At 52.5% G+C, this 25,701-nt stretch overlaps 1 protein-coding gene across 3 annotated transcripts in view; it reads right to left on the reverse strand.

Moving 5' to 3' along the window:
- The window catches only part of dgkb (diacylglycerol kinase, beta), a 1,346,936-nt gene that overhangs the window by 800,207 nt on the left and 521,028 nt on the right, over positions 1-25,701 (reverse strand). For all 3 annotated transcript variants that reach the window (XM_072509150.1, XM_072509148.1, XM_072509149.1), the window contains 2 exons: positions 15,860-15,948; positions 15,641-15,757 (listed from right to left, as the gene is read on the reverse strand). In XM_072509150.1, the coding sequence (XP_072365251.1) occupies positions 15,641-15,757; positions 15,860-15,948 (206 nt within the window). The remainder of the gene's footprint in view (positions 1-15,640; positions 15,758-15,859; positions 15,949-25,701) is intronic.

The following is a 25,701-nucleotide window of genomic DNA, read 5'->3' on the forward strand; positions in this document are numbered from 1 at the left end:
GATCACAACAAAAATAATCCATTCCTCTCTCTATGATGAATTAAGTAGGACTAAGCAGTGGTTAGATCTCACTTGAGATCTTCACTTTGGGATACCGAGATTTTATAGCCCTCCCACGGAATGTTAATCAGCAGCGGAGGCAACTCGGCATTGGCCACCAATGGGATCTTCCATTCCCACTGATGTCCCCTGTGTTTTGCATGGCTTTCCCATCTCACCTCCGGGGCATCTGCTGTGGGGAGTTGCCTTCGATGGGACCGGAAGATTCCGCCAGCGGGAAGGGCCGGTATATCCCACCAATAGAAGCATAGAAAATAGAAGTGGGAGTAGGACTTTCAACCCTTTGAGCCTGCTCTGCCATTTGATATGACCATGGCTATCCCCTATTTCAATGTGATAGTCTCAAACTCTCTCTCTTGACGCCTTTAGAATCTAGAAATCTATCTATTTCCTTCTTAAATATAGGAACGCAGATGCAATCTTCTGTAAGATGCACTTTCAGTGCCAGGATGATATCAGTGATAGAACTTGGTTTGGATAAGAAACTGTGTCAACTTGGGATATTGTTTTGAAACAAGGAGATTAAAGGATGTTGTAAATAGTGAAGGAAACTGAAAAGCTAGATAGTTCATGTTCCTTCTATTCAGGAAAAGCAGAACAAGAGGACACAATCTTAAATTAGAACTGAACTAACCGTTTAAAATGAATCCAAGGAACTGTTTTCACATTTTCAGAGTGAGCAAAGCATTGCTCTGGTATGCCTTGAGTGCTTTATCAATTAAAGAGTTTAAAAGGGAGATAGTTACTTTCTTGAAAAGTAATGGCCTTAATGAAGAAAGGATGACAAATTAACATTAAAATGCTTAAGAGCTATGATGGATAATAAAAACGTGTAGCTCTCTCAATGTGTTGAATGGGCTGTGCCTGTTCCTAAGGTAAAATCAAAAACTAAGCTTAGTAGCATCATTGAAGAATTAAATTGTATTTTACTGTTAAAAGATAGCGCAAGCCAAATCTGATAAAAAACAAAACTCAAATAGGATGACACCAGGCTTTACAGTATGAGTAATCTGGACTTGATAAAAATTCAAGTTGCATGCAAGTTTGTTCAATTCGTTTTACATCTCATGTACACAGTGGTGATGCACCCGCAGTTAAAAGGGAAACATTCTCATAAGAATCAGGTCATACTGTGAAAACATATTATAAAAATAATATTACAGCGTAAGGGGAGATGGTGGCTCAGTGGTCTTTTCATTGGACTAGACACAGAGTAATGCTCTGGAGACCCAGGTTCAAGGCTCGCCACTACAGATCGTGAAATTTGAATTTCTTTTTTGAAATAAATTTAGAGTATCCAATTATTTTTTCTAATTATTAAGGGGCAATTTAGTGTGGACAATCCACCTAACCTGCACATCTTTGGGTTATCAGGGTGCAAGAGAGACCCACGCAGACACAGGGAGAATGGGCAAATCCGGAATTAAATTCTAATGATGACTATGAAACCACTGCCGATTGTTGTAAAAAAAAAACATCTGGTTCACTAATGTCCTTTAGGGAAGGAAATCTACCATCCTTACCTGGTCTGGCCTACATGTGACTCCGACCCATGGCAATGTGGTTGACTCTTTATGCCCCCTCAACGTCAACGAGGGATGGGCAATAAATGCGAGCACAGCCTGCAAAGCCCACATCCCATGAACAAATTAGAAAAAAAGTTGCTCCAAGTGATTCAACTCTTCAAGATAATATGAAGAAGGAGGGTTGCACATGCGCCTAGAGGTAGAGAACAACGGATTCCCGATGGGCAAGGCAACATTATACGCTAGCACTCGGTTCTATTCCGTCAGATCGCAATGCAATCCTAATATTGTCAGCTTGTACAATGTTTCCCTGACATTAATAAAAGCCAATCGTCAAACCGCTAATCATAAATATGACTGAGAAATAGTGGCCATTACTGAATTTAGGTGACAGGGGTCTCACTCACTGCCTGGAGAGTTGCAGAGAACACTGCATTGCCTCTTTTCGAGAAGGCCTGCCAATTAAGTATCAATTAGCCACTTAACTGGACAACAGCAGCCCTTCCCCCAGATCGAGGTTCCCAGTGGCAGTGTGGGAGGCACAACTCGTCGAGAATTGCCAGACAGTCAGAGGCTGGCAGGTCTTCATTTCTCATTAGTGCCACTAGGAAAATAATGGCTGCTGCCACAAATGTACCCACTTGAAGCTTAATGATCACAGGCACAGGTAATGATGGGAAGGTGAGGGGTGGTGCAGGGTTGGGGTTACAGGGGAGCCTCTCCGTCCCAAAAAACATTCAACAATAAGGGAAAAGGGTTAGCTCTCAATGGTTCATCCCACCGCCAACATCCCCCCCCCCCCCCGCCCCCCCGCCGCCCCCAAGGAATCATTAAATATTGCCCAATATTGAAACAGTTGGTCCAGATAAGCTTCGGATGTTGATGGTGAGAGGCTTAGGATAATGATGGCATTGGTGTGTGGACAGGATTTCTAGCTGTTTCTTACTGAAAATGGTCACTGCCTGGTACTGAATGTTGTGCAAGTATGACCTACAATTGTCAAGCTAAGCTTAGCTATGGTCCAGTTATTAGTGTAGACTGGCACGGGTTGCACCATTATTAAAGGAGTTACGAATAGAGCTGAACACTGTAAAACTGTCTGTGCAAGGCCTCAGAGATGATCTTTCATTGTCAATCTTGCTTCATATAGAATCATAAAATTTACAGTGCAGAAGGAGGCCATTCGGCCCATCGAGTCTGCACCGGCCCTTGGAAAGAGCACGCCACCTAAGCCCATACCTCCACCCTATCCCAGTAACCCCACCTAACCTTTTTTGGGCACTAAGGGAAATTTAGTATGGCCAATCCATCTAACCTGCATATCTTTGGACTGTTTGTGGGAAACCGGAGCACCCGGAGGAAACCCACACAGACACGGGGAGAAAATGCAGACTCCGCACAGACAGTGACCCAAGCCGGGAATCGAACCTGGGACCCTGGAGCTGTGAAGCAACTGTGCTAACCAATATACTACTGTGCCCACCCCCCCCCCCCCCCCCCCCCCCTCAATGTCTTCTGTGTTAGAAGACAATGAGTTCAAACCAAAGTTGAGAATTCAATGTAGTGCAACATCATCTGAGTGTCTTTTGGGTGAAACAATAAACTGAAGCCTGTGACACGATTTAACGGAAACATTTCTAAGTGTCATTTTGGGAGCAATTGGTGGGGTGTTCCTCGACGGCCGTGTTGGCAAAATTGCGCTTTAATGGCATTTATCGGCACTTCGTGCTGGAAATGGGGCCCCACGAGATTCCCGTTATTACTAGCTGTCTCGCCAGACTCGTGCCTCAGCATCTTGCCACTAACAAGAGGCAGCTGCTGTTATAGGGGAGGTGGGGGTGTAGTAGAATCATAGAATCTACAGTGCAGAAGGAGGCCATTCAGCCCATCGAGTCTACACCGGCCCTTGGAAAGAACAGCCTACCCAAGCCCACACCTCCACCTTATCCCCGTAACCCAGTAACCCCACCCAACCTTTATCGACACTAAGGGCAATTTAGCATGGCCAGTCCACCTAACCTGCACATCTTTGGACTGTGAGAGGAAACCAGAGTTCCCAGAGGAAACCCACACAGACACGGGGAGAACGTGCAGACTCCACACAGACAGTGTATTATGGGCCAGGGTTTAGAGAACACCAAACTATATCATGTAGTTCACCTGACCTACAACTTTTAATAGATTTTGCTTATGCGGAACACAAGGGCCCACTTTCCAAGTGTTATGCAACAGAGATCTTGGGCGTCATTCTCCGACCCCCCGCCCGGTCGGAGAATGGCCGTTGGTCGCCGTGAATCCCGCCCCCGCCCCTGCCGAAGTCTCCGAAGGGAGAAAAGTCGGCGGGGCGTTAATGGCGCCGCTGCCGCAGAGAGTGTCACGGGTCTGCGCAAGGCAGCCGATTTTCGGCCTGCCGATATTCTCCCTTCCGGATGGGCCGAAGTCCCGTCGACGTGATGACCGTTCACGTCGACGTGAATCAAACCTCCTTTTCATCGGCGTGACCCGGTGCTCCAGGCTCACGCCGACCAGAGAGGAGGTGAGTGATGGCCTGGGGGGTTGGCTCTGGGCAGGAAATGGCGTGGCCGCAGACTGATTGCGTGAGGAGAGGTGTGTCTCGGCTTGTGTGTGTGTGTGTGCGGCGGGGGGAGGGTTGGTTAGAGTAGGCTGGGCTCCGGGGGAGTGCCGGGAGGGGGTCCGTGCTGGGGTGGAGGTTGGGGGTTGGAGGGGGTCCGTGCTGGGGTAGAGGTTGGGGGTTGGAGGGGGTCCGTGCCGGGGTGGAGGTTGGGGGGGGGTCCGTGCTGGGGTGGAGGTTGGGGGTTGGAGGGGGTCCGTGCTGGGGTGGAGGTTGGGGGTTGGAGGGGGTCCGTGCCGGGGTGGAGGTTGGGGGGGGGGTCCGTGCTGGGGTGGAGGTTGGGGGTTGGAGGGGGTCCGTGCCGGGGTGGAGGTTGGGGGGGGGTCCGTGCTGGGGTGGAGGTTGGGGGTTGGAGGGGGTCCGTGCCGGGGTGGAGGTTGGGGGGGGGGGGGTCCGTGCTGGGGTGGAGGTTGGGGAGGGGGTCCGTGCTGGGGTGGAGGTTGGGGGTTGGAGGGGGTCCGTGCTGGGGTGGAGGTTGGGGGTTGGAGGGGGTCCGTGCCGGGGTGGAGGTTGGGGGGGGGTCCGTGCTGGGGTGGAGGTTGGCGGTTGGAGGGGGTCTGTGCCGGGGTGGAGGTTGGGGGGGGGGGTCCGTGCTGGGGTGGAGGTTGGGGAGGGGGTCCGTGCTGGGGTGGAGGTTGGGGGTTGGAGGGGGTCCGTGCTGGGGTGGAGGTTGGGGGTTGGAGGGGGTCCGTGCCGGGGTGGAGGTTGGGGAGGGGGTCCGTGCTGGGGTGGAGGTTGGGGGTTGGAGGGGGTCCGTGCTGGGGTGGAGGTTGGGCGTTGGAGGGGGTCCGTGCTGGGGTGGAGGTTGGGGGTTGGAGGGGGTCCGTGCTGGGGTGGAGGTTGGGGGTTGGAGGGGGTCCGTGCCGGGGTGGAGGTTGGGGGGGGGTCCGTGCTGGGGTGGAGGTTGGGGGTTGGAGGGGGTCCGTGCTGGGGTGGAGGTTGGGGGTTGGAGGGGGTCCGTGCCGGGGTGGAGGTTGGGGGGGGGTCCGTGCTGGGGTGGAGGTTGGGGAGGGGGTCCGTGCTGGGGTGGAGGTTGGGGGTTGGAGGGGGTCCGTGCCGGGGTGGAGGATGGGGGTTGGAGGGGGTCCGTGCCGGGGTGGAGGATGGGGGTTGGAGGGGGTCCGTGCCGGGGTGGAGGTTGGGGGGGGGGTCCGTGCTGGGGTGGAGGTTGGGGGTTGGAGGGGGTCCGTGCCGGGGTGGAGGTTGGGGGGGGGGTCCGTGCTGGTGTGGAGGTTGGGGGTTGGAGGGGGTCCGTGCCGGGGTGGAGGTTGGGGGTTGGAGGGGGTCCGTGCCGGGGTGGAGGTTGGGGGTTGGAGGGGGTCCGTGCCGGGGTGGAGGTTGGGGGGGGGGTCCGTGCTGGGGTAGAGGTTGGGGAGGGGGTCCGTGCCGAGGAGGGTGATGGGAGGGCAAATGAGTTGGTCCACCTGGCCAGGTGCCAGCCTCCAACAGTAGGACCCATGCGGTCCATGCCACCTGGCTGGGGGGAGGAGGGGATATGGGCAATGATGACATGTCGTCGTTCCCCTCCCCCCCACCAGGCCGTCATGTTTTCAGATCATCCAGCGATGTTGGCCGCCGTGGTGGCAGCCGCTCATGTCTATGTTGCCCTGGATGAGGAGGAGGAGGAGGAGGAGGAGGAGGAGCGTGCCAGAGAGGCGGCGCAGGCTTCCGCAGAGGGGCAGGCGGCAGCCGCCCAGGCTGGAGGGACACCTGACCGACAGGATGAGGAGGGGGAGGAGGACGTCGCGGCCCCACGGCAACGGAGGCACCCGAGGGCGCCCCGTGTGTACCGGCCCCGCCAGTCATACCAGGACCTTACGGACCGGGAATGCAGGAGGAGACTCCGGATGAGCCGGGAAACCGTGGCACACATCTGCCACCTGCTGGCACACCTGTCACCGCGTGGCACTGGCGGGGGACACCCTCTCCCCGTGTCCGTCAAGGTTACGGTGGCCCTGAACTTTTATGCAACGGGGTCATTCCAGGCACCGAGTGGGGACCTGTCCGGCATATCGCAGACATCGGTGCACGGGTGCATCCGGGCAGTGACAGATGCCCTTTATGCCATGGCGCACCGCTACATCCGCTTCCCCGTGGACCGGGCCAGCCAAGATGCCCGGGCCGTGGGCTTCTCTGCCGTGGCCGGGTTCCCCATGGTCCAGGGTGCGATAGATGGGATGCACGTCGCCGTGCGGCCACCTGCAGATAACAGGGCCGTGTTCACTAATAGGAAGGGGACCTATTCGATGAACGTACAGGTGGTCTGCGACCACCGCATGATGATCCTGCACGTCTGCGGCCGTCACCCAGGCAGTGTACACGACTCATTCGTGTTGTCGCGGTCATCCATCCCCGGCATGTACGAGGGACGCCATCCCCGGCTGAGGGGCTGGTTGCTGGGTGACAGGGGCTACCCATTGCGATCGTGGCTGATGACGCCTATACGGAGGCCACGCAATGAGGCGGAGAACCGCTACAATGATGCCCATGTAGCGACAAGGGGAGTGATCGAGAGGTGCTTTGGCGTGCTGAAGATGCGTTTCAGGTGCCTGGACCTCTCTGGGGGCGCCCTCCAGTATCGGTCAGATAGGGTTGGCCGCATCATTGTGGTGTGCTGCGTCCTGCACAACATAGCCCAGCAGAGGGGCGATGTGCCGCAGGCAGAGGAGGGCGGAGTGGAGGAGCAGCAGGAAGAGGCACAGTCCTCCCCAGATGAGGGGGATGGGGGCAATGGTCAGGGCAGACGGGGTAGACACAGGCGGGTGGCTGTCCACCGTTACCGGCTGGCCCAGCGGGCACGGGACAGACTGATAGCCGCCCGCTTCACTGACTAGATGGGCGTGGGCATCGGGTAGTATGGCCACAGACCGCACACCATGGCAACAGCCGACCACCCACACCCCCCACCCATCCACCCACCCAGCACCCTCACCCCCCTCCCCAACCCCACACACCCCACCCGCATGCACACCACCCCCCTCCATTGCCGATCCACCGGCGGCACAACGGGCCGGGCTCACCCAGTTGCGGGTGGACGCGCGTCTATCGCAGGCCATGGAGGATGATGACAACCCGCCCTGCGATGTGCTCCTGGCTCTACATCGTTGGACTATGTCTGACCCATGGCCACAGTACCACCATCCACCCGGACCATCCCTGCATGCGGCTGTGACACTGCAGCGCACGGTCCCGTCCTCTGCCCGGGGGATGTTGATGGCGGCCCAAGGGGAAGGGGGCAGACTCACCTGGGGCTGAGGTAAGACCACCCCTCACACACACACTTGCGCTCAACGTACATGACACGCCCGCACACTTTGGACAGAGCACAAAGGCAGCTTGGGTAGGTGTAACATTGACTTTAATAACCAAAGGAGTTCATGCACGTGCCCTAGCCCCTAAAACTCATCTGTGCCCTGCACCCGTGCCAACTTACTCAGTGTCTAATTGTTTGGCCTTACGGGCCCTTTGACTACGTCTACGTGGTTCCCCAGACGGTACAGCAGAACTGGAGGTGGACTCCTGTGATTCCTGCCCTCTGTCACTGGATCCCTTTGCCGGCCGTTTCCTGGGGCGTCCTGGCCTAGATGGGCCAGGCTGCGGCCCGGGCGACTGGGATGGCGAGCTGCCAGCCTGTCCTGCCCGTTGCCCACCCGATGCACCTGAGACGGAAGGGGGGGAGTCCGAGGTGTCGCGGTGTACCGGGACCTCCCCTACAGAGGGAGCCGGGACGGACCACACCACCTCCTCCTCCCTCGGGGTGCCCGATGGCCCCCAGGCCTCTAGATGGGTGGGGGATGCGAACGGACTGGCCATCCGACGCCCCCCCGACATCTGGCGCTGCCAGTCCTGGAGGCCCGTGCTGGTATCGACAGGGCTCTGCAGGTTTGCAGCCATGGAGCCCAGGGTGTTGTCAAACCCTGTCTGTGACAGTGCTACACCGGCTCGCACATGGCCACTGGTGCCGATGCCCTCAGCGATGGCCTGCTGAGACTGGGCCATGGCCTGCAGAGACTGGGCCATGGCCTGCAGAGACTGGGCCATGGCCTGCAGAGACTGGGCTATGGCCTGCTGGGACTGGGCCATGGCCTGCTGAGACTGGGCTATGGCGTTGAGCGCCTCTGCCATCTGGCGCTGGCACTGGCTCATGGCCTCCTGTGAGAGGGCAGCCATTTCCTGGGCCACAGACGCCGCCTGCACGGAAGGCCCCAGCCTCGCAAACCGTTCCCCATGTCTGACACCGTCGCACCCATTGCCTCCACCGCGGACGCCACCCGTGCGGTGTCAGCCTGGGTGGCACGCATGACCGGGACCACTCCCAGCTCCTGGACGCGGGTGGACTCCTCCACCTGCGACCGCAGCCGCCGCAAGCCACCCGTCACCCTCTTCGCTCGTCTCCGGGTCGGTGGTTGCATCGGATCTATGTGTGGGTGTGGTAACTGCAGGAACCCGGGATCCATCTGGGCGGCAGATGTTCGCTTGGCCTGGGCTGCCCTCCGACCGCCCGGTCCCTCTGCTGCTCCTACCTCCACCTGCTGTACCGGGACGGCTGTGTTGTGCGCACCAGTGAGTGTACCAGACGCCTCATCACTAAAGTGCCCAACCGTGGTGAGTGTTTCTGCGATGGTGGAGGGTGTTGGTGACAGCAGTGGCGTTGTGTCGTGCTCTTCGTCCCACTCTGACTCCATGGCACTTTGGGGTGGGGGTTCGTCTCCACCCATCCACTCTGAGTCACTGTCCGGTATTTCGTCTTCCCGGGTAGGGGTGTCCTGGGTAGTGCTGTCCCGGGTAGTGCTGTCCCGGGTAGGGGTGTCCTGGGTAGTGCTGTCCCGGGTAGGGGTGTCCTGGATAGTGGTGTCCTGGGTAGTGGTGTCCTGGGTAGTGGTGTCCTGGCTCGGATGTGACGGGGGCCTGTGGCTGCCCCACTCATCGCTGGGTGGTCGCTCCCGCACGTGACGGGGGTGTCGTCTCCCTGTTGCTCCAGGTCTCTCCATCTCCCGTGGTGTGCGAGGGGCATCCTGCGGGCGTCGCATGCTGGAGGGTCCGGGTCTCTCCGTCTCCCGTGGTCTCCGAGGGGCATCCTGCGGGCGTCGCATGCTGGAGGGTCCGGGTCTCTCCGTCTCCCGTGGTGTGTGAGGGGCATCCTGCGGGCGTCGCATGCTGGAGGGTCCGGGTCTCTCCGTCTCCCGTGGTCTCCGAGGGGCATCCTGCGGGCGTCGCATGCTGGAGGGTCCGGGTCTCTCCGTCTCCCGTGGTCTCCGAGGGGCATCCTGCGGGCGTCGCATGCTGGAGGGTGCGGGTCTCTCCGTCTCCTGTGGTCTCCGAGGGGCATCCTGCGGGCGGTGTGCATCTGCGGGGATGGGTGCCTGGACGTTTGGTCCTGCAATACACAATGAAGCATGCATGGTTAGACATCAGGCAGTGATCAGGTGATACGGGGGAGGGGGATATAGGGGAGGGGGGATATGGGGACGGGCTGTCGGTGGCTCACTTGCTGGTGGGCCCCCGACCTCTGCATCAGCAACCTCCCGGTCCTCAGGTCCGCCAGCCAGTTCCAGGGCCCTTTCCTCGTGTACGGTCAGTGGCCTCTCATCAGCGGGCCCTCCTCCAGTCCTCACATGCTCCCTATTGTTGTGTGCGCGCTTCTCCTGTGGGGGTGGGGGGTGGTGGCAGGGGTAAAAGGCAACAGTGTTAGGCAGGTATATGAATGCACGGGATATGGGGGAGGGGGGGATATGGGGGATATGGGGGAGGGGGGATATGGGGGATATGGGGGAGGGGGAAATGGGGGAGGGGGGGATATGCGGGAGGGGGGATATGGGGGATATGGGGATATGGGGATATGGGGGATATGGGGGAGGGGGATATGGGGGGATATGGGGAGGGGGGGATATGGGGGATATGGGGGAGGGGGATATGGGGGATATGGCGGAGGGGGGATATGGGGGAGGGGGGATATGGGGGATATGGGGGAGGGGGGATATGGGGGAGGGGGGGATATGGGGGAGGGGGGCATATGGGAGAGGGGGGAGGGGGGATATGGGGGAGGGGGGATATGGGGGAGGGAGGATATGGGGGATATGGGGGAGGGGGGATATGGGGGAGGGGGGTATATGGGGGAGGGGGGATATGGGGGATATGGGGGAGGGGTGGATATGGGGGATATGGGGAGGGGGGATATGGGGGATTTGGGGGAGGGGGGATATGGGGGTTATGGGGGAGGAGGGATATGGGGGAGGGGGATATGGGGGATATGGGGGAGGGGGGATATGGGGGAGGGGGGATATGGGGGATATGGGGGAGGGGGGATATGGGGGAGGGGGATATGGGGGATATGGGGAGGGGGGATATGGGGGAGGGGGATATGGGAGAGGGGGGATATGGGGGAGGGGGGGATATGGGGGAGGGGGGATATGGGGGAGGGGGGATATGGGGGAGGGGGGATATGGGGGATATGGGGAGGGGGGGATATGGGGGATATGGGGGAGGCTCACCCTGCCTGCTCTGACGAGGTCGTTCACCTTCTTGTGGCACTGGGTGCCTGTCCGTGGTGTCAGGGCCACAGCGGTGACGGCCTCTGCCACTTCCCTCCACAGACGCCGGCTGTGGCGTGGGGCAACTCTGCGGCCGTGCCCGGGATACAGGGCGTCCCTCCTCTGCTCCACCGCGTCCAGGAGCGCCTCCACATCGCGTGACTCGAACCTCGGGGCTGAGCGACGGCCAGCCATCCAGTCGGGTGTTGCGGTCGGGTGTTCCGGTCGGTTGGGGGGGAGCAGCGCGGCCTTGTGAGCCGTCACGCCGTGCAGCGCGTATGACGCTGCACGGCGTGAACCACTGCGCAGGCGCGGATCCCGTTACGTCGCTGCTAGCCCATTTTGGGCCGGAGACTATCGTCCCATTTTTATGACGTGACGCAAGTGGGATTTGCGCCGTTTTTTGCGCCGATCGGCGGACCTTCCGCCGATAACGGAGAATTTCGCCCCTTATGTTTTTTTAAACAAAACAATGTTTATTCTATGAATCCAGTTAACATTTTTTAAATACCAGTAAACATCTTATCAATTACCAACACAAATACCCCCCCCCCCAAAGATACACTACTCTATAGGTAACACTTAATAACTTTACTAACAACATCCATACGCCAAACATCCCTTTTTCTTTTTACCAAAACAGGAGGTTTGAATTCCCTACAGAAAACAGGTATTACTTTGAAGTTATCAAATGGTCTGGAGACATTCTTTAGCATGCAGAGAGAGAGACCAAAAATACAACTTCTTTGTTTGAATGCAGCTCCCAATTGAAAACGAAACCAAAATACTCAGAGCCACAAAGCAGCGTCCAGCTGAAAACGGAAGTAAAAGACAGAATCACAGCCCAGTTCCACCCACACAGTGGTATCACTGCAGTCATTTGATAAAACACACTTTTCTTATGGGGACCCTCACATGACAAGTGAAATCAAACTGGGACCCTGGAGCTGTGAAGCAACTGTGCTAACCACTGTGCTATCATGCCACCCAGTAGTATTGTTACTGGACTAGTAAACCAGAAACCAAGAGTAATGCTCTGGAGATCCAGGTTCAAATCCTACCATTGCAGATGGTAAAATTTGAATTCAATAAAAATCTGGAATCAAAAGTCTGATCATGGAATCATAGAATTTACAGTGCAGAAGGAGGCCATTCGAGTCTGGACCGGCACTTGGCAAGAGCACCCTACCTAAGCCCACACCTCCACCCTATCCCCGTAACCCAGTCACCCCACCTAACCTTTTTATTTTGGACACTAAGGGCAATTTATCATGGCCAATCCGCCTAACCTGCTCATCTTTTGACTGTGGGAGGAAACCGGAGCACCCGGAGGAAAAGAAACAAATGCAAACTCCGCACAGACAGTGACCCAAACCGGAAATCGAACCTGGGACCATGAAGCCATTATCGATTGTCCTAAAAACCCATCTGGTTCACTCATGTCCTTCAGGGAAGACCACCCTTACCCGGGCTGGCCTACATGTGACTCCAGAACCACTGCAATTTGGTTGACTCTTAACTGCCCCCTCAAAGGCAATTAGGGATAGGCAATATGAGCAGGCACAGTATGCGAAGCCCATGTCCCATGAACGAATAACACTCCCTCACCACTCACTCTCAGTCAACACTAAGCATGGCAGCGCGCAGGCCTGCTCCTCACTTTGGGGTGCCGACCTGGCCAGGCCCTGTACGAAACAATGCCCATGGGATTTCTCACTGGGGAGTCAGTTAATTCCCTGGAGGACGTTGCATTCGACTTCAATCTCGGTAATGAAATGGAAATGAATGCAAATGAGGGATAATCCAGAATTCCGCCATTGGCAGGGTGCCGGTTAGATAGCAAACTGATTTGCATCTGGTGCGAATCTCGATTTTGGTCCTTCCTGCTGTTTAACTGGTGCACCCAGGTCCGCGCCATGCACAATGTGGTGGTTAAATCGCGCTCCTTTGTCTGTTCTCTCAGATGGACATAATAAATTCAATAGCAAATTCATAGCAGAGCAGGGGTTCCCCATGGGCTCTGGCCAACATTTTTCCCTCAGCCAACACAGATTAGTTGGCCATTTTTCCCACTGCTGATTGTGGTATCGTGTTGTGCACAGGTTGGTTGCCATATTTACCTCCATTATCAAAGTGACTAGACAAAAAAATACTTAATTGGCAATTAATTACTTTGGGATCCCTGAGCTATGACAGGTGTATAGATGTAAATTCTATCTTCTTGTGAACAAAGGAAGGTCTTTGATGAAAACTGAACCAAGGGCATAATTCCTACAGCAGTGTGCTGGGGCTGAAACTGTCGACCTACAGTCACCACAACCAATAGCCATTATTGTGACACCAACCACATTGGCCCTATGACCTCAGTTCAGCCATTCTTCCAGGAATCCTGCACTCATGTTGTGGGTTGTTCATCTCACCTCCCCTCTGACATTCAGAACCTGCGTCCTCTTCTGGATAAACGCTGTGATGAAACGAATAACCAAGATGTTCTCAGAGAACCTGAACCGAGCATCAGCGAGCTTACTATAATTGTGTTTTACTTGATAGCACAATTGAATACTTCTACAACACTTTAGTGGTGATTGGGAGCTAAGAATTGGCTGGGCTAGATTTAACCTGATTTTTTGTTAATAGGACGTATCTGGTTAATTTTGCGTAATGTCACAATTAGTTGCTGCACTGGAAAAAAAACTGGTGAAGGAACTGACAATATGTGTGCAGATCTTTGGAACTGTATCTAGGATGTTGTCATGGCTGAAAACCATTGTTGTATTGAGTGTGGTAATCACTTCCTCATATTATGAGTAGGGAATTAAATTGGTTAGCGGGGAATTTAGAAGAATATTGAAAGTTTATCCATTTTGCAGCTTTGGCTAAAGGTTTTGCAAATATTTGAGAGTTCTGTGTCTTGAACACAAATGCTGGGATTCACCATAGTTGGGATGAGTATGTTCCTAATACCTTTCCTCTCCTCTAAACTGGCCTGACTGTCTACCACCATTCTTAGCTGCATGTGTGGAGCTGAAGAGCTTTGTTCTGATCTCTTATTTATATGACATTATTTTCTCCCTGTTATGATAACTTGTGTGAAAGAAAACCTTTGTCACATCAGGTAATGTGTTGTGAGATTAGTGTTTGTTTCACACAGTGGGATGCTACTGTTATTTTTCTGTTGCATTTAGAACATTAGACACCTTGGTGTGAAATGTCTGTCTTTGAATCACTACCTGCACTTGCCTCTACTTTTTGTTAAAATGAGTTCAGTCAGATATTTCAGCACATTATATCCAATTATGATAAATGTTATCAATCTGAAATTTTAGGCAGAACCTTCTGCCCCGTAAGAGGCATGAGTGGAGCTGGGAGGGCCTGAAAATTAGACAGGATGGTGTCAGGACCGATACCTGATGCCTTCCCACCTCAACCAGAAGGTAGTTCTGGGTGGGAATGCGCACGTGTTCAAGGGCATAGGCATGGAGTAGAAGGTGGCAGCTGACAACCAATACGCTACACTTGCTGACTCTGATTGGCTGCCAGCTCTATGCAGGCAGCCCATTGCATCCTGGGGTCCTCAGTCAGGTGGAAAACCTGTCGCTGTCCTCCTAATTACCTGATGGGCAGAAGATGAGGTGGCCTTTCACAAAGGAGTCGGCATGATTGTCTCACCGCTTTTCCAACCAGTGCGCAAGACAGTGAAAATGGAAGATTCCGTCCAGCATCGCTGTTTCTTTCTCCATAGATGCTGCCTGACCTGTTGTATGTTTCCAGCGTTTTCTGTTTTTATTTTACCTATGCTTGGATTTGCTTGTTGATAACTGAAGCACATTAAATTACAGTACCATTCTCCAACCTTACAATATTTCATTATTTTCAGTTGAATGAGACTACAGCATTATATTATCAGTAGTTAAAATTAGCGTTTTTTGAAATTAACACTGATAGCAAGTTGAAAACATTAGAATTTACAGTGCAGAAGGAGGCCATTCGGCCCATCGAGTCTGCACCGGCCCTTACATTGAGCACCCTACTCAAGCCCATATATCTACCCTACCCCCGTAACCCAGTAACCCCCACTTAACCTTTTTTGGACACTAAGGGCAATTTTGCATGGCCAATCTACCTAGCCCGCACATCTTTGGACTCTGGGAGGAAACCGGAGCACCCGGAGGAAACCCACGCACACACAAGGAGAACGAGCAGACTCTGCACAGACAGTGACCCAGCCGGGAATCAAACCTGGGATCCTGGAGCTGTGAAGCAACTGTGCTAACCACCAGGCTACCGTGCTGACCATTCTGCAATTGGTACCAAATCGATCAAAAATACATAATGCTCCTCTGTCCACTATTTTAAAATAGTTGAAATAATGAACACATTTTTAATTATGGGTTAACACATTTGTTAGCAGTATCAAAGAGCTAAATTTCAACTAACACAAAGCTATCAATGTTATCACTACAGAACTGAAGTAGTTAAATGACTGGAAATTAATTTCAAAATCAGAACAAGAAAATGATGTTAATGATAGACATTATAGAATGCGCTGGCACAATGAGGTTTTGCAGTATATTCATATTCAAATAGGACAACTTAAGACGAATGCTTATATAAAAGCAAAACACTTTTGCTTTTGCGGATGGTGGAAATCTGAAATAAAATTGAATGTGCTGGAAAATCTCAGCAGCTCTGGCAGCATCTGTGGAGAGAGAACTACCCTCGATCTGAAGAAGAGTCATATTGGACTTGAAACATTAACTCTGTTTCTCTCTCCAAAGTTGCTGTTTCTGTTTTTAAAAACTTTCTGTTTGTATTGAAGAAGAAAGCTTCCCTGTTGCGATGCTCGCCGCCAATAGTTAATAGCTGTGAAAAGATGGAAGTGCAATACTTACAGTGATTTGACACCATACACAGTGAAGGCCTGTAAGACCCTGATAACATTTGATGGTTTTGTGGCACTTGTCACATTTCTTTGGACAATTTCCTTCGACCCAGAAATGGTGCATCACCTATGGGAGACATGTGTATCAATTGTTTAGAAAATACAACAAGTCTGAAATTTAAATTCAATACAATTCTCACAACGAAAGATAAGTCAGAGGACAGCTTACGGTTGCATTCTTTTTTGATTTGACATAGGTGTTGATGCAGGAGGGAGGTGCTCTGGACACACAACGCTCATGAACTGTATACTTGCAGACTGCAGATTTAAAAGCATAGGTCAGTAAATCAATTTTACCTTTCTACCCCAAGTCAAATTCAGCAAAAACAGTGGGTGGCACGGTAGCATAATGGTTAGCACTGTTGCTTCACAGCACAAGGGACCCGGGTTCAATTCCCGGCTTAGTTCACTGTGCGGAGTCTGCATGTTCTCCCTGTGTCTGCGTGGGTTTCCTCCGGGTGCTCCGGTTTCCTCCCACAAGTCCGAAAGACGTGCTGTTAGGTGAATTGGACATTCTGAATTCTCCCTCAGTGTATCAGAACAGGCGTCGGAGTGTGGTGACTAGGGGATCTTCACAGTAACTTCATTGCAGTGTTAATGCTACTTGTGCACTAATAAAGATTATTATTATGTTTTTAATCAGGACTACTGGTAGTTTCTCATGCAAGATAAAAACACAACACTATCAAAATATAGACAAAAACCTTCAAACACCTGAAAAGAAAAGGATCCTTAGTCAACGACTGGGAGGCCCTTACTCTGAAGAGGCCTACTTGGAGGAACATCATGATTGAATGGAGACAATTCTTCGAGGACACCTGGGACAATTCTTCTCTGGGAATAGCGAGAGAGCCGCTAAACAGTGTTCAGAACATCAAACAGAGCACAATGCTCCCAGCCCTTGGCACCCGACGCAATCTGGTTCATGTTCCCGCTGGATTTGAACCAGACACGCATATTTAAATGAGTCTCATAAACTCATTTAAATATGCTCAGCCCATTCGAGGCTGCAGTCTCCCGGTTTCCAGGATTTACCGCCCCCGATGGCACATTGTAAACCAGCGCAAATCAGTACTATGACCAGACCAGGGAAGGGGTTGGAGGCCGTTGGAGACCCAGGAGGTTAGGGACAGGGCAGAGCAGTGCCCTGGCACTGCACCCTGGAACCATGTCAGTGCCAGGGTACTGTCAGGTTGGCATTGTCAAGGCAAGGGGCACTGCATAGGGACAGAGCCTGAGGGGGGTCATGACCTAGAAGGAGGTGGGATTGAAGGTGGGGGGGGGGGGTGTTGCTTTAAGGGTGCGCTTTAAGGGGGGGCATAAAGGGGGCCTGAAGGGGGCGCATGAAGGAGGGTGCCTACTGAAGGGGGCAGATGGAGGGAGGAAGACTGAAATGGGGGGCTTAAGGGGGCTCCCAATGATCTCATAGCAGGGCATCGCTCACTAGGTGGGGGAAGGGCCGGGTGCTGATGCCTGATGCTGGTGAGGATGGATTGGGGGATGGAGCCGGACCACCCTCATGCCTGAGTGGTGTAGGTGGAGTGACCTGGACACTTAGTAATGTGCCGGGGGTTGGGGAAGGTTGGAGACATCCCCTTCCGCCTCAAGGGTTGGGGTGTTGCCCATACCTGCAGGGGATCGCAATGTCCATGGGTGGGGGGGTGGGTGGGGAGGGGGGGGGGGGGGAGGGGGGGAGGTAGTAGGGGACTTAACTTTGACCCCACTCCAAAAGAAAACACTTTGGGCAGGATTTTCCGTCCAGTGATGCTGGAATTGGGAAGCGCGATCTGCAGAATTGGACGTTAGCTGAAAATCAGGTTAAGTCCACGCACACAATGGAGCGCCATGCTCCGAGGCCTTGATAGCGACGTGAATGTGTGCCACGCACTGCTCCGGCATAGGAATGCAGAACATACAGTAGCACTCGTTGACATCATTAACGGACGCAACCCGGTAGTCTCCGGCCTCTGGCGATGCTCCGCCTCCAAGGCAGAAGTGATGCCGGCGAGGTTCACTTGTGCTATTTAAAAACGGGGACCGGGCGCAGTGTCTGCTGAGGGAAAGAGAGAAGGTAAGAAAGGTTTCCAAAGACACAATGGTGGACTGACAGTTGTACCGCTGGCTGCGGGGCATCTTCCAGAGCCGGATGGAGTAGTGGGGGAAGACCAGGAGATGGTCCGTGCGGTCAGGGTGTCCCCCCAGGATTGGGCTGTCGAGGCAGGGATTGCCATTGCTGCAGCCTGCAAGGCAGTCATTTGGCTGCGCACACCACCCACTGCGGCACATAGATGTGCAGCGCACCTCCGGCCGTATGGGTGTTCCCCCCAAAGGCCACCTCTCTAGGAACCCTCAGAGCCCAGCCATCTCACCAACAGGATGGGTGTGGTCCAATGCAGCCTGTGGTCAACCGGGTGTTGGCACACCTCAGTGTACCCATCCAAGGCGCTGCCCCACTGCAGAGGGAGCAGGGAAGGAGCAGTGCTCACCCCATACAGCAGATGCTTGCACCCTGGCCTTTGGCACCAACCTTGGCACACTGTATCCCTCAGGGAGGATGCCCCACCAGTGGCACAACAGCTAGCCAACACCGCAGGACCACTGGCCTTCACCAGGCCCCGGCTTCCCACTGCGCCTCTGCTCCCACCCAACCTTCCCCCAGACAGGTGGGCATAACCCGTGCAAGCATAGGTGCATCCATGCTGTCATGGAGGCCCTATTTGCCTGAGGGGCACAATATGTCAGCTTCAATGTGGACCGGGCAGTGGGATTCTCCGCCATAGTAGACATGCCCCAGGTCAAGCGATTGATCGATGGGACACATGTCCCCTTCCGAACACAGGTTCATGAGGGGGTGCCATTCAACAACTGGAATAGCTTCCACTCGATGAATGTGCAGTTGTGTGACTACCACCTGCACATCGTGCACGTCAGCACCCAGTATCCAGGCAGTGTCCATGACACGTTCGAGTCACACCCTCGGGTGAGGGGTGGTCTTGGGTGACAGGGGCTATCCGTTGCGGCTGTAGCTAAGGTGCCTATCTGGAGGCCCCAGATCGACATGGAGAACCACTACAACAATGCCCATGCAGCAACTAGCATCATCGAATGGTGAATCGGCATCCTGAAGGTGCAGTTCAGATGGCTGGACCTCTCCGGTGGGAGTCTCCAGTATAGCCCGAGGAGAATCTCCCACATTGTGATAGCCTGCTGCATCCTCCATAACACCGTGCTGCAGAGGGGCAACTAGATTGTGGCAGAGGTGGTGGAATGCCATGCCTCGTCTGAAGAGGAGGATGTGGAAGGTGGCCAGGATGCGCAGCACATGAGGCCTAGGCAGGCACAGGCGAGTGTACAGCGTGTGGGCCTGGGCCATCGCAAATGAAAGAATCTAATCACCTCTAGGCGGCCTGGCCATTGGCAGCCCAGCCCCCCCCCCACCCCCAAATACACCCGCCCAACCCCATGGCCACCCAACCTCTCCCCTGCACCCCATACTTGTACTCCATCACCTCCACACCAGCACCATCCCCCTCCAAGCTTCTTATCAGCTTCACCACAGGTGTTGGCCCTGGGTTGGCAGTATTAGCGGGTCCGGTCCATAGGATGGAGGATGATAATGTCCCGCAGTGTGATGATCTCGGGTTTGACACAGTTTGTCTCCTGTCCTGGTGTCACATCCCACTGTCCACCGGGTGATCCCTGCATGCATGCTCGCCAGTCCATGGGCCCGCTGAACTTCAGGGAAGGCACGGGTGGAGAAACAAATGCTTCTTTCATATACAATAGTGTATTGGTTATTGTACTGAACTTAAAACCTCAAGGTTGAGCGTTCAAATGCTGCATTGATAGATTTAAGTTTGAATTCAGTAATTTTGTGTACTCGCGTATTACTTGTCAATGGTGGTTTTCATGCCGTTGCTTGCGTACCTATGGTAACTTATTTGAAAGTATATATTACGTGCAGTAAAATTCTACTGGTGGTACATATCATGATTTTGATATTGGTGCTCATAACTAAATTCATTCCACACATGGATGGATAACATTAGGGGGAACATTAACCATGACTGATCTGCATCCTAACTCCAGTCTCCCATCTTGATTCCATATTCCCAATGTCTTTTGCCAGCAAATATCTAGTGAAATAATTAATTGAGGCTTTATGTGCATGACCGCATGGTTCGGTTGGGGCAGCAGTTGGATGCACTTAGGAGCATGCAAGTGGCGGAAAGCGTCATAGATAGCAGTTATATAAATGTGGTCACACCCAAGGTGCAGGCAGAGAAATGGGTGACCACCAGAAAGGGTAGGCAGTCAGTGCAGGAATCCCCTGTGGTTGTCCCCCTCTTAAACAGGTATACCCCGGATACTGTCGGGGGGAATAGCCTATCAGGGGAAAACAGCAGCAGCCAGAGCAGTGGCATCACGGCTCGCTCTGATGTTCAGAAGGGAGGGTCAAAGCGCAGAAGAGCAATAGTCGTAGGGGACTCTATAGTCAGGGGCACAGATAGTCACTTCTGTTGATGTGAAAGAGACTCCAGGATGGTATGTTGCCTCCCTGGTGCCAGGGTCCAGGATGTCTCCGAACAGGTAGCGGGCATCCTGAAGGGAGAGGGCAAACAGGCAGAGGTCGTTGTACATATTGGTACTAACGACATAGGCAGGAAGGGGCATGAGGTCCTGCAGCAGGAATTCAGGGAGCTAGGCAGAAAGTTAAAAGACAGGACCTCTAGGGTTGTAATCTCGGGATTACTCCCTGTGCCATGTGCCAGTGGGGCTAGAAATAGGAAGATAGAGCAGCTAAACACGTGGCTAAACAGCTGGTGTAGGAGGGAGGGTTTCCGTTATCTGGACCACTGGGAGCTCTTCCGGGGCAGGTGTGACCTGCATTAGGACGGGTTGCATCAAAACTGGAGAGGCATAAAGATCCTGGCCGCGAGGTTTGCTAGTGTCACACGGGAGGGTTTAAACTAGTATGGCAGGGGGGTGGACACAGGAGCAATAGGTCAGAAGGTGAGAGCATTGAGGGAGAACTAGGGAATAGGGCCAGCATGGCTCTGAGGCAGGGCAGACAGGGAGAAGTTGCTGAACACAGCGGGTCTGGTGGCCTGAAGTGCATATGTTTTAATGCAAGATGTATTACGGGTAAGGCAGATGAACTTAGAGCTTGGATTAGTACTTGAAACTATGATGTTGTTGCCATTACAGAGACCTGGTTGAGGGAAGGGCAGGATTGGCAGCTCAACGTTCCAGGATTTAGATGTTTCAGGCAGGATAGAGGGGGATGTAAAAGGGGTGGCGGGTTGAGCTACTGGTTAGGAAGAATATCACAGCTGTACTACGGGAGGACACCTCAGAGGGCAGTGAGGCTTTTTGGGTACAGATCAGGAATAAGAAGGGTGAAGTCACAATGTTGGGGGCTTACTACAGGCCTTCCAGCAGCCAGCGGGAGATAGAGAAGCAGATAGGTAGACAGATTTTGGAAAAGAGTAAAAACAACAGGGTTGTGGTGATGGGAGACTTCAACCTCCCCAATATTGACTGGGACTCACTTAGTGTCAGGGGCTGAGACGGGGCAGAATTTGTAAGGGGCATCCAGGAGGGCTTCTTAAAACAATATGGAGACAGTCCAACTAGGGATGAGGCTGTACTGGACCTGGTATTGGGGAATGAGCCCGGCCAGGTGGTAGATGTTTCAGTAGGGGAGCATTTCGGGAACAGTGACCACAATTCAGTAAGTTTTAAAGTGCTGGTGGACAAGGATAAGAGTGGTCCGAGGCTAAATTGGGGGAAGGCTAATTAGAACAATATTCGGCGGGAACTGAAGAACCTAGATTGGGGGCGGATGTTTGAGGGTAAATCAACATCTGACATGTGGGAGGCTTTCAAGTGTCAGTTGAAAGGAATTCAGGACCGACATGTTCCTGTGAGGAAGAAGGATAAATACGGCAATTTTCGGGAACCTTGGATAACGAGAGATATTGTTGGCCTCGTCAAAAAGAAAAAAAAGGCATTTGGCAGGGCTAAAAGGCTGGGAACAGATGAAGCCTGTGTGGAATATAAGGAAAGTAGGAAGGAACTTAAGCAAGGAGTCAGGAGAGCTAGAAGGGGTCACGAAAAGTGATTGGTAAATAGGGTTAAGGAAAATCCCAAGGCTTTTCACACGTACACAAAAAGCAAGAGGGTAGCCAGGGAAAGGGTTGGCCCACTGAAGGGGAGGCAAGGGAATCTATGTGTGGAGCCAGAGGAAATGGGAAAGGTACTAAATGAATACTTTGCATCAGTATTCACCAAAGAGAAGGAATTGGTGGATGCTGAGTCTGGATAAGGGTGTGCAGATAGCCTGGGTCACATTGAGATCCAAAAAGACGAGGTGTTGGGCGGCTTGAAAATATTAAGGTAGATAAGTCCCCAGGGTCTGATGGGATCTACCCCAGAATACTGAAGGAGGCTAGAGAGAAAATTGCTGAGGCCTTGAGAGAAATCTTTGGATCCTCACTGTCTTCAGGTGATGTCCCAGAGGACTGGAGAATAGCCAATGTTGTTCCTTTGTTTAAGAAGGGTAGTAAGGATAACCCAGGGAACTACAGGCCAGTGAGCCTTATGTCAGTGGTAGGGAAATTACTGGAGAGAATTCTTCGAGACAGGATCTACTCCCATTTGGAAGCAAATGGACGTATTAGTGAGAGGCAGCATGGTTTTGTGAAGGGGAGGTCGTGTCTCACTAACTTGATAGAGTTTTTCGAAGAGGCCACAAAGATGATTGATGCAGATAGGGCAGTAGATGTTGTCTATATGGACTTCAGTAAGGCCTTTGACAAGATCCCTCATGGTAGACTAGTACAAAAGGTGAAGTCACACGGGATCAGGGGTGAGCTGGCAAGGTGGATACAGAACTGGCTAGGTCATAGAAGGCAGAGAGTAGCAATGGAAGGATGCTTTTCTAATTGGAGGGCTGTAACTAGTGGTGTTGCGCAGGGATCAGTGCTGGGACCTTTGCTGTTTGTCGTATATATAAATGATTTGGAGGAAAATGTAACTGGTCTGATTAGTAAGTTTGCAGACAACACAAAGGTTGGTGGAATTGCGGATAGCGATGAGGACTGTCAGAGGATACAGCAGGATTTAGATTGTTTGGAGACTTGGGCGGAGAGATGGCAAATGGAGTTTAATCCGGACAAATGTGAGGTAATGCATTTTGGAAGGTCTAATGCAGGTAGAGAATATACAGTGAATGGTAGAACCCTCAAGAGTATTGAAAGTCAGAGAGATTCAGGTGTACAGGTCCACAGGTCACTGAAAGGGGCAACACAGGTGGAGAAGGTAGTCAAGAAGGCATACGGCATGCTTGCCTTCATGGGCCGGGGCATTGAGTATAAGAATTGGCAAGTCATGTTGCAGCTGTATAGAACCTTAGTTAGGCCGCACTTGGTGTATAGTGTTCAATTCTGGTCGCCATACTACCAGAAGGATGTGGAGGCTTTAGAGAGGGTGCAGAAGAGATTTACCAGACTGTTGCCTGGTATGGAGGACATTAGCTATGAGGAGCGGTTGAATAAACTCGGTTTGTTCTCACTGGAACGATGGAGGTTGAGGGGCGATCTGATAGAGGTCTACAAAATTATGAGGGGCGTAGACAGAGTGGATAGTCAGAGGCTTTTCCCCAGGGTAGAGGGGTCAATTACTAGGGGGCATAAGTTTAAGGTGAGAGGGGCAAGGTTTAGAGTAGATGGACGACGCTAGTATTTTTACACAGAGGGTAGTGGGTGCCTGGAACTCGCTGCCGGAGGAGGTGGTGGAAGCAGGGCCGATAGGGACATTTAAGGGGCATCTTGACAAATACATGAATAGGATGGGAATAGAGAGATGCGGACCCAGGAAGTGTAGAAGATTGTAATTTAGTCGGGCAGCATGGTCGGCACGGGCTTGGAGGGCCGAATGGCCTGTTCCTGTGCTGTACCTTTCTTTGTTCTTTGTTCTTATGTGGGACAATGTTCCACCTCCCATCACATTTTGGGTGAGAGAGCGTTTCTAGCTTTTCTCATGAATTGTCTGGCCCTGATTTTAAGGTTATGATCTCTTGTCTTACACTCAAGCTAGCCGAAAAAGTTTCTGTCTACTTCATCAATTTCTTTCAAAATATGTAAAATCTCAATCAGAATGACTCCTTAATATTCTAGTTTATGTAATCTCTCGCCATAATTGAACCTTGGAATCCTGGTGAGCTGGTGTTTCATTCCTTCCAAGGCCTTTGGCTAGAACCAAGATTGATAAAGTTAAAAAGAAAATGGCTGCAATATTCACAGCCAGACTGTTTCTGCCCTTTGTTGATTTTCATGAGTTTGTGGGAGAGTTTCGGCTTCAGAACAGGCCCGCACATATTATGAGGACAATTACCATCCTTGTGCATTTATTAAAAGCCCATCTCCTGAAACTTTTCCCATATTCCCAGAGGAGGCCAGCATCTAGTAGTTGTCTGGGTCAGTCATAGAACTTATAGATCCATAGAATTTACAGTGCAGAAGGAGGCCATTCAGCCCATCAGGTCTGCACCGGCCCTTGGAAAGAGCACCCTACCCCTCCACCACATACCCGTAACCCAGTTACCCCACCTAACCTTTTTGGAAACTAAGGACCAATTTAGCATGGCCAATCCACCTAACCTGCACATCTTTGGACTGTGGGAGCAAACTGGAGCACCCGGAGGAAACCCACGCACACACGAGGAGAAAGTGCAAACTCCACACAGGCAGTATAATTGAACCTGAGACCCTGGAACTGTGAGGCAGCAATGCTAACCACTGTGCCATCCTGCCATCCCAGTCCAGTTGTATAAACTTTATTTTTCTATACATTTAGAGTTCCCAATACATGTTTTCCAATTAAGGGGCAATTTAGTGTGGCCAATCCACCTACCCTGCACATCTTTAGGGTTGTGGGGGCGAAACCCACGCAAACACGGGGGGAATGTGCAAACTCCACACGGACAGTGACCCAGAGCCGGGATCGAACCTGGGACCTCGGCGCCGTGAGGGCCGTGCTGCCCTCAGTTGTATAAAGTTAAACAGCATGCTTGGGGGATGATTTAAAAAGAGGAATACAAATGCTTTCCAAAGTTTAAAATGTTACACCTTTGAGATTGAAGCAGCCCATCACTATCATGGTTGGGTCCAGATGGAGGTTTGGGGCATTGACTATTCTGACAAAGTATGTTGCTCAAGTCTTCAGTTTCTCAAAACCAATACTCTGTATTTGACGTGATGTGGAGATGCCGGTGTTGGACTGGGGTGAGCACAGTAAGAAGTCTTACAATACCAGGTTAAAGTCCAACAGGTTTGTTTTGAATCACTAGCTTTCGGAGCACTGCTCCTTCCTCAGGTTCACCTGAGGAAGGAGCAGTGCTCCAAAAGCTAGTGATTCAAAACAAACCTGTTGGACTTTAACCTGGTATTGTAAGACTTCTTACTGTCTTTATTTGACAACAGATATTCAAAACTCTATTTGGATCTCTAGACAGGGTTGGAACTTGTCCTCACAGATCTCTTTTAGTCATGTGATTTTTAGATCAGCGTCATGTACGCTTCTGATGCCAATATATCAACAATTAACTCAACTACAAATGGACACAGCCAACTGGATGGGGCTGAGGGGAGTTCTAGGGGCCTTGAGAAGGTTGGGGGTGAAGGTGGTGGGATCAACAAAGCGGGGGAGGGGGGACGTGAAAGAGGGGTTGGGGAAAGATCGGGGCTGGCGTTCGAAATAGATTCCCGACCTGCGAGCAATTGTTCCTGCTGGCAAGATCAGCTCGCCAGCAGGAAATTTCTCTGAGTGTGGCCTCGGTGAGGGAAAATCCCCAAGGCCAAAAAAATAGCAAAGTGCCATTGAATAGCGGTGTGATTTTCGGTGCTGGAGCCATCGAGGTACACCGCGTCAAATGCGCCCAAAAGCGGACTTAAAACCTTTGTCTGCTAAATGGCACCGAAAGTCACCAAAGGAGTGCACATCCTTTCA

This window comes from Scyliorhinus torazame, chromosome 6, assembly GCF_047496885.1.
Source record: "Scyliorhinus torazame isolate Kashiwa2021f chromosome 6, sScyTor2.1, whole genome shotgun sequence".
Lineage (NCBI taxonomy): Eukaryota > Metazoa > Chordata > Chondrichthyes > Carcharhiniformes > Scyliorhinidae > Scyliorhinus > Scyliorhinus torazame.